This window comes from Candoia aspera, chromosome 13 (genome assembly GCF_035149785.1).
Source record: "Candoia aspera isolate rCanAsp1 chromosome 13, rCanAsp1.hap2, whole genome shotgun sequence".
Taxonomy (NCBI): domain Eukaryota; kingdom Metazoa; phylum Chordata; class Lepidosauria; order Squamata; family Boidae; genus Candoia; species Candoia aspera.
In genome coordinates this window covers 19727540-19742352 of record NC_086165.1, presented here as the reverse complement: position 1 = coordinate 19742352, position 14813 = coordinate 19727540, and the positions used below count along the sequence as shown (strand labels likewise).

The 14813-nt window shown below is 44.8% G+C and overlaps 1 protein-coding gene across 2 annotated transcripts in view; it reads left to right on the top strand.

Annotated features, from left to right (window-relative positions):
* Nucleotides 1–14278, top strand: part of DPP8 (dipeptidyl peptidase 8) — a 28206-nt gene extending 13928 nt beyond the window's left edge. For both annotated transcript variants that reach the window (XM_063314326.1, XM_063314327.1), the window contains exons 11-20: nt 401–560; nt 1828–1907; nt 3710–3862; nt 4991–5126; nt 6213–6358; nt 7158–7304; nt 8990–9142; nt 9997–10139; nt 12101–12212; nt 13927–14278. In XM_063314326.1, the coding sequence (XP_063170396.1) occupies nt 401–560; nt 1828–1907; nt 3710–3862; nt 4991–5126; nt 6213–6358; nt 7158–7304; nt 8990–9142; nt 9997–10139; nt 12101–12212; nt 13927–14052 (1356 nt within the window). In that variant the 3' untranslated portion in view covers nt 14053–14278. The remainder of the gene's footprint in view (nt 1–400; nt 561–1827; nt 1908–3709; nt 3863–4990; nt 5127–6212; nt 6359–7157; nt 7305–8989; nt 9143–9996; nt 10140–12100; nt 12213–13926) is intronic.
* The last annotated feature ends 535 nt before the right edge of the window (nt 14279–14813 follow it).

Here is a 14813-nt window from a genome sequence, read left to right as displayed (position 1 = left end):
ATGTCATCTTGGAGCACCCAGAAAGTGGGCCTTTTGTGTCATATCACCTGCCCTTTGGAACACCATTCCCCCTGATTGGACCCAATGCTGTTGGCCTTTTGAAAAGCTTTGAAGACATCAGTGTGTTCCTGGGCTTGGGGGTTGGATGTTTGGCTGGAGCCCATGTGGTTGAGGGTTGAATTTGTTGTAGACTGGGTTTCTACCTTGGCTACCTTCATAGGTTTCTAATGTTGTTTTGATGTGTACTTTGTTTTATATGTTATCTGCCTAGAGTTGGTACAGAGCCAGATGGGCCATATCGGACAAATAAATAAAAGGAGATCTCCTTTACCAGTTTGAACTAGCCATCCTAATTTTTCTAGCCTTTGTTTTAACTTGGAGCTCTTCCTTATTTCCACAGATCCATGATATCTTCCATGTTTTCCCCCAAACTTGTGAGGATGTAATAGAATTCATCTTTGCCTCTGAGTGCAAAACAGGATTCCGACATCTGTACAAAATCACCACTGTTTTAAAGGAGAGCAAATACGAACGGTCCTCCGGGGGACTTCCAGCTCCAAGTAACCACCTATTTTGCTTCTGTTTTTTAAATGGAGGAGCTATAGGCATGCATGCAAAAGGTCGCAAATTTTGGATTTCCCTGGATTTCCAGCCTGGATTTCAGGGTGCTGTAAAGCAGTGTTTCTCAGCCTCAGCCACTTTAAAGTGTGTGGACTTCAACTCCCAGAGTTCCCCAGCCAGCATGTATGGACTGGCTGGGGAATTCTGGCAATTGAACTCCGTAGTTGCTGGCTAGGGAATTCTGGGAGTTGAAGTCCACACTTCTTAAAGTGGCTGAGGCTGAGAAACAGCCATGTAAAGGATAAAGACTGAAGGAATCCAGGTTTAAATCATCCTTCCATTGTGAAACTTCATTGGAACTGTCCCTCTCTCTGGGGCAACCTGCCTTTAGGAAAAGTGAGATATAAATGTGAGAAATACATAAATTTAAAAAATACATAAATTGTGGAGAATGTTTGTTGGTTAGTATGTGTCCACACGGCCCAAAGTTCCGATATAGTGACTAGATTTGTGTCTCGTGCCAGGCTATTTTTTAATTCATAAAAAATTGAAAAGGTTCATTGCTAAACCCATCACTCAGGATGCACAGACTCAGGTCCACCTTTAAACGTCCAAAATTTTTGATTAGATTGTAAATGTTAATGTAGCAGAATGGATTTAACCCTTGGAGAAAGTTATTGTAAAAAACATGGGCAAAATCTTATAAACTGTATTTAATTGATTTAATTTTAATTCTATTTCAATTAAATTGAGTTTATTTTTATCTTGTCCCTTGCTTATTTGGGGGAGTTTGGTTTTGAATGCCACACCATTCAAAGGTCAAGCACGAGAAAAGTCTGTTTAGGGTGCTGGTGAGAACATCTAAGAAGACTGGTGTGTCAGATGGACCTGCTGGCAGATTAGGTTGGTTCATCCAAGGAATAAAATCTTAGAGCTCTGATTATTGTGATCTGTAATAAGGACGGTTAAGATCACAGCACCAGAATTCCAGCCAGTACCCCTGTTTTCAAGTAAGATATGAGGCGGTCTGTAGCAGCAAAACCCTTCTTTGTTTCCAGAGTGAAGTGGAAGCCTGTCTCTTTTTGAAGGTGGAGCAGTTTGCATGGGTTCCCCGTCTGGCTAACTGCCAAACCTTTTCTCAGCATAAGCAGCCACTCTTGCATGGTGCTCTGACTTCTTGAATGCTCTTCTGTGTGCAGAAATGATGTTGCCTGGTTGAGCCGAGGTAGAGTCCTGATGGACTTCCATAATGTTGATTCCTTGTAGGTGACTTCCTATGTCTTGTCAAAGAAGAACTGCCCCTTACCAGTGGGGAGTGGGAAGTGCTTGGCCGACACGGCTCAAACGTAAGCTCCTCAGTTTCCCTTTTCTTGAATTGATAACGTTCAACGTTTAAACCCTTCAGTATTTGCATGAGATTATTGTTGTGTCTTACGTGCCCCGTGGCAGGGTGGCTCCTAGATCGTAACACGTCTGGCTTGTAGAAATGGACATGGGACAACGTGGATCCCCAGCCAAGCATCACGAACTTAGCCAAGCCAATCCATTCTCTCACACTAGCTGTGTTCATGCAGTGGGCCCACCAGTTCTATCGCAAACCCAGTGGCATCATTTCTACAATTGGATAAGCTCAGTTTTAATGCTGGTTTTTTGTTTTCCACTTTGGTTGGTTTATGTGTTTGGGTGGCTCTGGGTTAAAGTATTACACGAACCCAGCTCACCTGCTTAATTTACTGTTCTGTGTCTTGTGGAAATGTACTGCCTTTGTTAAGGTTAAGCATTTGGCGTGGCCATATCCCCTGTAATTCAAAGTTTTCTGTTCCAAATGGACTGCTAGTGCATTCTTATGGGGCGAGGCAGAAGAAAAACAGGCAATTATGCTTTAATTCTACAAGATGGGAGAGGATTCTTGGCATCTGACCTCAGCCTTGTATATCCCCACTGCAATGAAATTGCAAGGGGCTTAACGTTTATTTTATTACTGTGTTAATTGCTTCCCCATAATATAAATTCTATGGGGAAAATATCCCAAGTGAATCGACCAGCAGGCTGGAGAGAATTAACGAAGTGCCCCTTTTTATATGAAAAAGAATGATGAACATCAGGTTCTATTCCAGAAAGGGAGAAATTTTTGGATAGAAACAACAGCAGAGTCCACATGTCTCCAGTATACATATTTGTTTAACTAATATCCATATAATTCATTACAAATGAGAGCCCCTGTGGTGTAGTGGTGAAGGCACCAGGCTAGAGACGGAGACTGGGAGTTCTAGTCCCGCCTTGGGCACAAAGCCAGCTGGGTGACCCTGGGCCAGTCATTCTTTCTCAGCCCTGGGAAGGAGGCAATGGCAAACCACTTATGAAAAACCCTGCCAAGAAAACTGCAGGGAGTTGCCCAGGCAGTCTCCAAGAACTGGACACGATTGAACGGATTAAAAAAAAAATTACAAATAGCCGAACAAGATTGCCTCCTGTCAGGTCCACATGGCTCTTCTAGAAGGTAGGTAGCACCTGCGTTCTGTATAGATGTTCTCCATTTACCTGTAGATAGGACCACTTCTGGCCAGCTTAGAACTGAGGTGCTTGTGGGAACTCAGCAAGAGTTTACTTCTGGAGGTTTTTCTCATAGTTTCTGCTCCAGTCTGCAGAAATTATTAGCTTCATATTTTTCCTTTTATTAGCCAAGCTGTCCCCACAATTCTCTGACAGCCTTATAATTCATAAGTTAATGGAAACATCAAAGAGGATGTGGTCAAAGGGCAGAAGGACAGCCTCTGGAAACACAGAGCGAAAAGCCATCTTTAAGGTGGAAAGGAGCAGACTGCCTTGGTAACCAGAGAACGGGGTTCTGCTTGGAACAGGGATGAGCATCCTAACCCTCTTCTTTTTTTAATGAAATACTCCAAAGTGGTATGTCCCAGATGACAAGGGTATGTCTTCCGTCCACTGCTGGTTAGATCCAGATTCGTGATTGATCCAGGAACTTTTTATCAAGCTATGATGTAGCAGGCTCACTTGGAGGATATTATAGCCTTAGGCAATTCCAAATTAACTTCCTTGTCAGGAAGCACAGCTAAAACTGGAATGCAACCTGGGCATCGCTGATAGTACAAATTTGGGTCACTTCTGGTTTTTGTTTTTTAATCAGATCCGGGTGGATGAAGTTAAAAAACTGGTGTACTTCGAAGGTACAAAAGATTCTCCCTTGGAACACCACTTATACGTTGTTAGCTACGAGAAACCTGGAGAAATTAAGCGGCTGACCGAACGTGGTTTCTCACATGCTTGCTGTGTTAGTCAGGTACCTCTCCTAACCCATGATGTTATCACGATAAACTCACTTTCTCAAAAAGGGATCCTATAAGGGAACTTGGTCATCCGCTTGGGAAGGTCCTATGCTGACCATAAAGTGGGTAGTAGAAACAGATGTGTTGCACCAAGTTGTACAGGTAGTCCTCACTTAACAACCACAGTATGGACCTGAAAACTGGTTGTTAAACAATGTGGTCATTAAGTGAGTCACCACGTGACCAGACTCGATTTTATGACCATTTTTACAATGGTCATTAAGCGAATCACTGCTGTCGTTGAGCGAATCCAGCTTCCCAAAACTGGCAAAAAAGGTCACAAATCGCAATCACATGACTGCAGGACACTGCAACTGGTCATAAATGCAAGCCAGCTGCCAAATGCCCGAATTGCAATCATGTTACAGTGAGGATGGTGCAATGTTTTGCGATGGTTGTAAATGTGAGTACAGGTCACACGGCACTTTTTCTCAGGCCTTTGTAACTTCAGACCGTCGTCAAACGGTCGTTAAGCGAAGACTACCTGTAATGTTGTTTTAGCTTAGCTGGATGTGTGAACTTAGCCATTGTGAGTTTGCCCACCAAGTTTTGTGCCATAAGGTGTTGCGTGTACTAAGTCAGTTAGCTTAGCATGGAGTTCAAATTCAGTCCGTGGCTGGGCTCCTACATCCCACTGAGCCCTTTGTGGAAATAAGCAGAATTGACATGCGTGGGTAGATCCAAGTCACAAAGCATCGTTATATACCATGGCAGTTAGGTTCCCACAGTGCACAAAGCCAAGAAAACTGATAGCTTTGCAGGAAGTTGGGCTCTGCCTTTAACAACCTTCTCCATCTTGGCACTATCTCCATTTGTGTTGTGGACTGGAATTCCCTAAATTTCCAGTCAATGGAAATATATATTGCTGGCTGGGGAACTCTGGGAGTTGAAGTCCACACATCTTCAAGTTGCCAAGGTTGAGAAACACTGATCTAGGCTATGCCGGGTTGGAGACTGTTGTTCTATCATGGGGGAATGGCGGTTCAGCACTCACCTTGTTCTTGAGGGAACCTGAAGAAAGACCTGGAATGCAAGCCAACACTGGTTTATGGGTCTGCTGTGATTTCTCTTTCTTTCTGCAGAACTGTGACATGGTTGTATGTAAATTCAGTAACCAGAAATGCCCCCATCAGGTCTCCCTCTACAAGCTGACTGGCCTGGAAGACGAGATTGCTCACAAGTCCAAGGAATTCTGGGCCACCATTTTGGATTCTGCAGGTGGAGCATTACTCCTCGGGGCTGGGCATGTTCCTGATCTAGGGGGAGTGCTCGGGGTGCTGTGGGGCTTGCAGTGCTCAGGGGCCCTCTGGTTTTATGTGGGGAACTCAGAATTTAACCAGGAAGGAAGGAAGGAAGGAAGGAAGGAAGGAAGGAAGGAAGGAAGGAAGGAAGGAAGGAAGGAAGGAAGGAAGGAAGGAAGGAAGGAAGGAAGGAAGGAAGGAAGGAAGGAAGGAAGGAAGGAAGGAGGGAGGGAGGGAGGGAGGGAGGGAGGGAGGGAGGGAGGGAGGGAGGGAGGGAGGGAGGGAGGGAGGGAGGGAGGGAGGGAGGGAGGGAGGGAGGGAGGGAGGGAGGGAGGGAGGGAGGAGGGAGGAAAAATCTTCAAGTAAGGGTTGTTTTGTTGCAGGGGACAGAAACTTCATATTTTGACTTCTTTTGTGGGAAATTGTGCGTTAGAATTTATTTAATCAAATTCTTGTGTGCAGAGCTGAAAGCCAGGTCTGCCATACAACTGCAGCAAAAGGGTCACGCTCTCATAAATTATGGCTGGGTCTGTGATGTTTCTGATGTGACAACTTTTGGGTGGGAGACCAGCTTCCTTTGAAAGCCCGGGTAGTGCTTTCTTCCAGACGGGGTGTGTGGCAGTGACGTGGGGGTGTCCCTAGGGTAGGTGGGTGGCCAGAATTCCAGCCCCTTTTTAAAATCACCAGGCAGGGGGTTGTGGAATGGATCCTTTGAACCAATAGGTGGTTTAACACATCCTTTATGTAGGAGTTACTTAGAGTTGTAAGATTGAAGTTCTATAGAAGTGGGAAGGGGAGGGGAGGAAAGGGAAGGGAAGGGAGGAAAGGAAAGGAGAGGAGAGGAAGAGGGGAGAGGGGGAAAGGGAAAGGAGAGGGAAGGGGAGGGGAGGGAGGAAAGGAGAGGAGAGGAAGAAGGGAAAGGGGAGGGGCGGGAAGGGAAGGAAGAAAGAAGGAAGGGAAGGAAGAGAGAGGGAAGGGAAGGAAGAGAGAGGGAAGGGAAGGGAGAGAGGTCTCTTTCTTCTCCTGTTTCCCTCCTTCAATGTGCTTCAATTGCTTCCTGCAGGATCTCTCCCAGATTATGTCCCCCCTGAGATTTTCTCTTTTGAGAGCTCCTCAGGATTTGTGCTTTATGGGATGATGTATAAGCCCCATGATTTACAACCTGGGAAGAAATACCCCACAGTGCTTTTCGTCTATGGGGGCCCACAGGTGAGTCTCGAGTGCAAAAAATACCTCTGGATTTCAGCCACATTTTTAAAAAATCACTCAAAGTCTGCACTGAGTGAACTAGATGCTGGTCACCAGAAAGTGCTAACTTTGGGACTTGCAGAAATGATCTGTCTTTGAAGAATTGTTTTATGTCCCACAAGTGATTCACCATTTTAGAATTAGGAACTGGATTTGCCAGCCACGTTGAAAGGGCAGATGGAAAGCAGTAGAATAATGGAAATCGTAATTGTGATAAGGTGATGGTGGGGGGATGATGATGATGGTGATGATGTGGGGATTTTGGATATAAACTGTGGATTTACAAAAAGCTATCTTGTTCAACCTATTTTATAACTTAACAATATTTGCGTAATGGTATGTGGGAAAGACTTTGGGAAACAGGGCCAAGAGATGGTGCCTAGGGAATGGTCAGATAAGAGGGAACGCAGCCCACAGCTGCGTAATGGGGGGAGAAAGAGGCTCAGAAGGGACCTTCCCTGGTTTCTTGGGCTGTAAAGGAGACAGCAGGAGATCTGTATTTTCAGACTTGCAAGATTCTGTTAATTCTGTTTATTCTTTACAATAAAGTAGAATTGGCTAATCTGGTTGTGTTTCCTTTCTGGTCTACCTGGTAAGGCCGACAGTTTGGATAATTCCTAGGTTCCTGGCTAGAACCTGAATTTCCAAAGAATACCAGTCAAAGATAGGATTCTTTGTGTTTGTTCTCTGTCCTTTATTATTCCTTGATGAATAAAAACAACGGTGATGACGAGGATGATGTTTTGATGCTTCCTTCTAGGTGCAGCTTGTCAACAACCGCTTCAAAGGGGTAAAATATTTCCGGCTGAACACGCTGGCTTCCCTGGGCTACGTGGTAGTGGTGCTGGACAACCGAGGCTCCTGCCACCGGGGGCTGACATTTGAGGGTGCCTTTAAATATAAGATGGTAAATTGTCCAAGAAATGGAGGTAGCAGGGAAGGCAGATTCTGAAAGGGACCAACCGCTGCTTGATACGTCTTTTTGTAATCCTAGGTGTCCTCTGGATTAGTGTTTCTCAGCCTTGGCAGCTTTTTTTAAAAAGAACTTTATTAGTTTTCGAAATATAATTAAAATACAAAATACAGAATACACTGTAGAACAGATAGACTACAGAACTAAAGAAAAAATAAGAAAAACTGTAAAAATGCAAGACAGACAGAAAACAGAAACAAAGCGACTTCTGACCTTCCCCAATACAGATATGAATACATTTACAGATATAATCTCTTACCATTAGTTAAACCTTAGCAACGTTATTTCTCTCAAATCAAACCATTTAATCATTAAGACCCAAAATCAAAACTTCGTTTTTTTCTGACACAAGCAAGCAGTCTAAAAGTGGTTGCCAAGTAGAAAGAAATCCAGAAACAGTGTTTTCTCTTATCAGCATCATTAATTTGGCCATTTGGGCCAGCTCCATCAGTTTGATAATCCAGTCCTCCGCTGAAGGTATGTGTGGGTCTTTCCATCTCTGTGTGTATAAAAGTCTTGCTGCTGTAATCATGTATAAAAGCAAAGTCCCAGGTTGTTTCTCAGGCTGCTTCTCCATCATGTCCAAGAGAAACAGTTCTGGGTTTTTTTGTAAGTCCACTTAAGGATCTTTGGAATATTAGCACACATTTGGTCCCAAAATTTTTTGTCCTTTTCACAAGTCCACCCAAGAGGATAAAAAGTTCCTTCACCAAGAGAACATTTCCCACAGACATTCGTCACTCCATTATATATATATATTTTATATGAATTTTATGAAGTTTCAGCTCCATTATACATTTTTGCCAATGCCACCCACCCACTGCTGCTCGTGTGCAGGAGAAGACGATGTTCTCCATCGGTCCCCACCTATAGGAAAGGTGCCCCCACCGGGGCCATCCTTGGCTTCAGGCCCCCTTCAGCTGCCTTTGTAATGAATGCACATGCTTGAATCTTTGAAAACCCTCTGAAATGCTTACTCCTGCGCCTTTGGCGTGTCCTACCTGATCATTCTCCTGATCATTCGTTTAGTGATGGTTCGCACTTACGTTGGTGCTGGAAAAGCCGACTTACGACCTGCACTCCCAGTTACAACCATTGCAGCATCTCTGGGGTCATGTGATCACGATTTGGGTGCTTGGCAACCGATTCGCGTTCATGACCGTTGCAGCATGCCGTGGTCACGTGATCGCCATTTTCAACCTTCCTGGCCAACTTCTGGCAAGCAAAATCAATGGGGAAGCATGTGATTTGTTTAACAACCATGTGGTTCACTTAATGCCTGCAATGATTTGCTTAATGACCACTGCAAACGAGGTCGTAAAATTGGGTCAGATTCGCTTAATGACCACTTTGCTTAGCAAACTGAGATTCTGGTCTCAGTTGGGGTCATTAAGCGAGGACTACCTATAGTGTTTTATGAGAGGAGAGTCCTCAAAAGTGATTTTAAACATGAGCAGGGGATAAACATCCAGGCCAGAGAGAAGTTTCTCCAAGTCCTTTTTAACTGGGGATGCTAAGAAAGGAGCTTGATATCTGTGCCCTTCTAGTCATGAGACAGACCTCACCTTTATACACCTGGTGACATTTTTTTCCCCATGCATATTTTTTTCTTCCAACAGGGACAAATTGAAATTGGTGACCAAGTGGAAGGCTTGCAGTATTTGGCTTCCCAATACGAGTTCATTGATTTGGACCGGGTTGGCATCCATGGTTGGTCCTATGGTGGATTTCTTTCCCTTATGGCATTGCTGCAGAGGCCAGAGATCTTCAAGGTTTGTTCACCTGCCACAACCCACTCGCCTCATCTGGGCAGGTGTGCTGTGGCTGGGTTTTTCCATGTGGAATTCTTTTTAAAAATACCCAGTTATTTAGACCTGTGTTTCTCAACCTGGCTGGGGGAATTCTGGGAGTTGAAGTCCACACATCTTCAAGTTGCTGAGGTTGAGAAACACTGATTCAGACCTTGCCGATTGTATAGGACACGTGGGCTTGACTCTGTTTTCAAACATCTCAGGTGGGAGGCAAGTGAGGAAGGGTAGAAAAAAAGCCATTTTTTCCCCCTTAGGGTCTTTTTGTGCCTTTATTCCATGTTACAATGATGTTGGCTGGTGACAACATGCCATCATGGTCACTGTGATGGTACATGGGAATGACCTTGGGAGACAGGAGGAAGAACTGCAGACTGGACAAGGAGAGGGAGTGTGGTTGAAGCATCTCAGAAGGGACTCTCCCTAGTTGTAGAGAGTAAAAGGGGAAGAGGGGAGAAACACCTTCAGCCTTGCAAGATACTGTTAATGTAAGCTTACAGTAAAGACAGAATTGAAGAGTTGAAGTCCACCCCTCTTAAAGTTGGCAAGGTTGAGAAACACTGTCCTAGGAGATTCCAGGCTGAGTTGGAACTCAAACCTGGGTTTCTGCCATCCCAGTCCAGCACCTTTAACCACAACACTTCAATCTCCCACCTGACCTTTGCCCATGGAGAGCTGGTCCTGGCTTAAAGTCTCAAAGCAGCCAAGATAAAACACAGACTGTGTCATCTTCCGGTTATGGCTTGCACGTGGTCGGGCTTTGATCTGGTCAAGACAGCTTTGCCAAACGCTTACAGTCATCTTGGATTTTTGTCCAGGTTGCAATTGCCGGCGCTCCGGTTACGTTGTGGCTCTTCTACGACACGGGTTACACAGAGCGTTACATGGGGCACCCGGATAATAACGAACAGGGCTATTGTTTGGGCTCGGTAGCCATGCAGGCAGAGAAATTTCCTTCGCAGTAAGTGTGTCTTTTTTCTCACTCCCACCGTGTTCCTTTCTGACCAAATGCTGTGTTCCCTGCCTAGTTCAACGCTTCGCAAAAGCCCTTAATAAGCTTGAATGGCATTTCCATAATGATCACCCTTCCTGAGTAACCTGCTTTTCCAGAATTGTTGTCATTAAAGTATTGACTTTGGACCCAAGAAATGGCAGGTGGACCTCCTTCCCCCCTCCTCAGATGATGTAATTAGCTTCAGTGTTAATTAGGGGCATCAATTAGACTCACCATCTCAGAAGCTGGTGGTAGATGAGCCAAGCTTGTCGGGGGTAAAAGAAAATGTTTCTGCCTTGAATCATAGATGGCCAGGAAGAAGCCCAATGTCAAAAGGGCTTTTGCCATCCTGAAAGCTTTTAAGGAGTTGTAGTTCTAATGAGGTGTTTCTCAACCTTGGGAACTTGAAGATGTGTGGACTTCCAGAATTCCCCAGCCAGCTGGCAGGGGAATTCTGGGAGCTGAAGTCCACGCATCTTCAAGTTGCCAGGTTTGAGAAACACTGCTCTAATGGCATCTCAAGTCTGGCAGTTTAGGGAGTCAAGGATCAATCATGGGGATTTTCCAGAAACTTTTCAGTCAGAAAGTTTGGCTTCCTTGATTGTGAGAGAGACATGGCTTTGCATGCTTCTCTTATCTTTTGCTTTCTGCAAGGATGACGTGATCATTTTTATATGCTGTTTAAATTACTGAACAGCTTTTTACAGTACAGTGGCAAAAGTAGTTGAATTTAAACCTTTGGGAGAAGCTGAACTTAAAAAAAATTAAGAAGTCAAGCTTCCTTCAATGCAAGCCCAACTGCACATCCATGTTGTTTTCTTGGCAGTAATACAGAAGCAAGTTGCCACAGACTCTTTTTTCTGGGATGGTTTTTTTGAACTCCTTGGCCTAATCTGTGGCCTGAGATTCTGCGGAGCATTTCCATCCAGTAATTCTCCAGATCCAGACTTGCTTAGCTTGTTCAGTTGACCAAGGTCAACATCATCTGGTTCAGAGATTTGCACAACGTATTCCATCATACGTTAATGAAATGGGCTGGGTTCAGGCAGCAGGTTAAGCTACAAAAACAGCAGACCTAACTTTAAACTGTGTGACCTTAGTATGTTGCACCAATGAAGCCCCCCAGCAAAGGAGTTCTCAAACTGCACTGCCATCACCTCCTAAAACAATGCATGCATTTGTGCAATCCTGCACAATGATTAACACTAGTGATTATGGCTGGGAAAGGAAGACATCTGCCACTTTTAATGACGTTTTAATGTGCATTTCATAAGAGCTGTCAAGCTTTTGCTGTGAGTTGAAAGCACTGAAGCTTATTGCTTGGGGTGGGGTGGGCGGGTTTCACGACAGAGTTTGAGACCTACCCTACCCTAGGCCTCTAGCTTATCTGTTGCAGTGACTTGTGTGAACACAGCCTGAGTTATTTAAATGCCATATTTAACACTTTACTTGGAAAACCCTGCTAAAGGAGATTAAAATGAAGATGTTTGTGAGCTGCCCAGAGCCTTGTATGGAGATGGGCGGTTATATAAATTTGATACTTAAATAAATAAAAAATGTTTTTACAAAAGAATAAAACATGCATATCTCTAATAATAATGAGATTTTTTTTTCCAGTGAAAGCTCTGATAAGGATTAATTTGAATATGCCTTAGAAGCTAAGTGTACAAATATATATGCTTTGAGGGATGAAGTTATTGGGAAAAAACAGTTCTAATGTTGATGCTGGATTTAGCATTATGCTTTTCATCCCAGTTGCTCACTTTGACCAGTGTTTGATTGTTCCTTGGCTCTCTGAATGATTTTATAAAACATTGCATTCCTAGATGTGGAAAAAATTCTGCAGGAAAATAGAATATTTAATTTCTATGAAGCAGCTAGGCTGTATTTCTAATGATATTTTTCCTGTTTTTTGTTGGTTTCTTCAGGCCCAACCGATTGTTGCTGCTGCATGGATTCCTGGATGAAAACGTTCACTTTGCACATACTAGTATTTTGCTGAGCTTCCTGGTCAGGGCTGGAAAACCCTATGATCTCCAGGTAGCAGAGACAGTTGCGCAGCTCTAAAGTGCAAGGGTTAAAACCATGCATGGGTCTGGGTTGGGCTGGATCTGATGCAGGGTGACCAGGCTGAGGTGGTATCAGGACCCTGGAGAGCTCCTGGCTAGCTCTCAGCAAGAGAGGTGTTGTTCTTCTGCCCCTGATAAAATGAGTCCAGCCAGGCCAGGTTGACCTTCTGGCTTCAGTACAGCCTGTGACTCTTTCTGAACCCTCAGATTCTTGGGGGACTGAGAAATTGCAAAGGGGAGTTGTATGGGAATAAAAGAGGGTGCTGTACTGGTGTATCTGTACTCTCAGCCCGTTTCGGTTGGTTGTCTATTTTGCACTAAATTATATGAAGGGACCAGGGACGCGGTGGTGCTGCAGGTTAAACTGCTGAGCTGCTTAGCTTGCCGATCGGAAGGTCGGCGGTTCGAATCCGCGTGACGGGATGAGCTCCCGTTGCTAGTCCCAGCTCCTGCCAACCTAGCAGTTCAAAAACATGCAAATGTGAGTAGATTAATAGGTACCGCTTCGGCAGGCAGGTAATGGCGTTCCGTGTAGTCATGCCGGCCACATGACCATGGAAGTGTCTATGGACAAACGCCGGCTCTTCGGCTTTGAAACGGAGATGAGCATTGGCCCCTAGAGTCAGACACGACTGGACTTAATGTCAAGGGAAATCTTTACCTTTACCTATATGAAGGGACCAGGACTGAATGTTAAGTCTGTCGTTTTCTCAGAATGTTTCTCCCCCTTCTTAAAAGTTGGCATCAGACAGCTCAGCTTTCTTTAGCTCTGGGTAGAAAGAAACAGTCTGGATTTCTTGGAGCGCTAGGAAATGGCTGAGCACCTGGTACCCTCCGGATGCGTTGGACTTCAGCTCCCATCATTCCCAGTCAGCATAGCTTTGAAAAATTGATCATAGTGGTCGTATTCAAAACTAGCTGGAGAGCGCCAAGGTCCTCTTAAGTGACCTAGGGTAGAAAACGACAAGCTGCTTTTTGTCTTGCAAGGTGTATTCCCATTTGGAGAAACTGGTGACCCAGGATAAGCTGTTACTCCTATTGGGTTCACAGGTAGAGCCATACCCCCTTTCAGTAGAAGGATCATCCTTTCCCCCCTCGCCCTGCAAAAATATTCCAGCCCTGCCTGCTTTGAAGCAATAGGAATTTCATGGAGATCCAATTCTGCCGGCACCATGGCAGTCATCCCATAATATACTTAGGAACATAACAAGCTGCTTTATAAAGCTGCTTTATTGGGCTCTTGGCTCAATATTGTTGATGTTGGTTGGATTTGCGTATCATGCAGAAACATGGATTGCTCAACTATGACTAGGTTTATACTGTATGCTAAGGCAGTGTTTCTCAGCCTTGGCAACTTTCAGATGGGTGGACTTCAACTCCCAGAATTCCCTAGCCACAATTGAAGTCCACACATCTGAAAGTTGCCAAGGTTGAGAAACACGGTGCTAAGGTGTGAACCAGTGGCTCAGTTCATGCTGCACACTAAGGTGAAACCAGCCAAAGGATGCTATGCTTACTGCCATGTGTAAAACTCCAATCTGACAGCAGCTTTGTTGCATTTCAAGCTGGGAAGTGGGGTGTGGGTTCCAGCCTTCCCTAGAGATGCTGAGGATTGGATCTAGGCCTTCTGCATCCCCGTCATGGCTGGAGGAGAAATGGACGTTCTCACTTTCTTTCTCCCCCAGATTTATCCGCAAGAGAGGCACAGCATCAGGGTCCCTGAATCTGGAGAACACTATGAACTTCATCTCTTGCACTACCTCCAGGAAAATCTGGGATCGCGCATGGCTGTGCTGAAGGTGATGCCGTAATGCCGCCCCCAGGAGTTCTCAGCATGACGCGTCCACAGCTGCTTAACCAAACATGAGCGCTTGAATGGTGCATCCCTTCCTGGTGCCTGCTTCTAACCGAGAAAGAAATCCATCCACTGCCTTGCCTGATGATCTTTCAAAAGTCTGCCCAGTGCCATACAGGAGATTACTGTACAGCAGATGAATAATTTTAAATGTAAATAATAAAATAGATGGCTGTACTGTCCCTTGGATCCTGAGGTTCCTCTCTAACCAGTGCAAACCTAGATTACTCTACACCTGGGAAGGGCAGCTGAGTTTGGCCTGTGCTGCTGACCACTCCCATGCGTGTAATTTTACAGAAATACCACCTGTGGCTGTGATGGCCAAGCACTCTCATGTGCAAAGGGTTATTTGAGGCAGGAGGCTCCCAGTGAGTGAAGGGCATCTGCACTAATCTTTAGAAGGAATTTGCTTTGGGGATACAGTTGTCAGATTTCTAAGGCAGCTTTCCCAACCTGTTGTTTTGGGATGGTGATTCCCAGTTATCCGGTGGCCATGTTGACTGAATTATGGGAATTAACCCATCAAGAAAACAGCATTCTGAGAACAGCTGTCACAGGTTCTCCATGGAAGGAGAGTTTCTGAGTATTTATTAGCTCACAATACCCAAATTCAAGCTATTGAATTAGAGGTGGAGGCAGTCTGTTGCTTTTTTTTTTCCTTGTGTCAGGAGCACCTACCAAGGTGCTTCTGTATTGAGAGGATTTGCCAGTGATGTC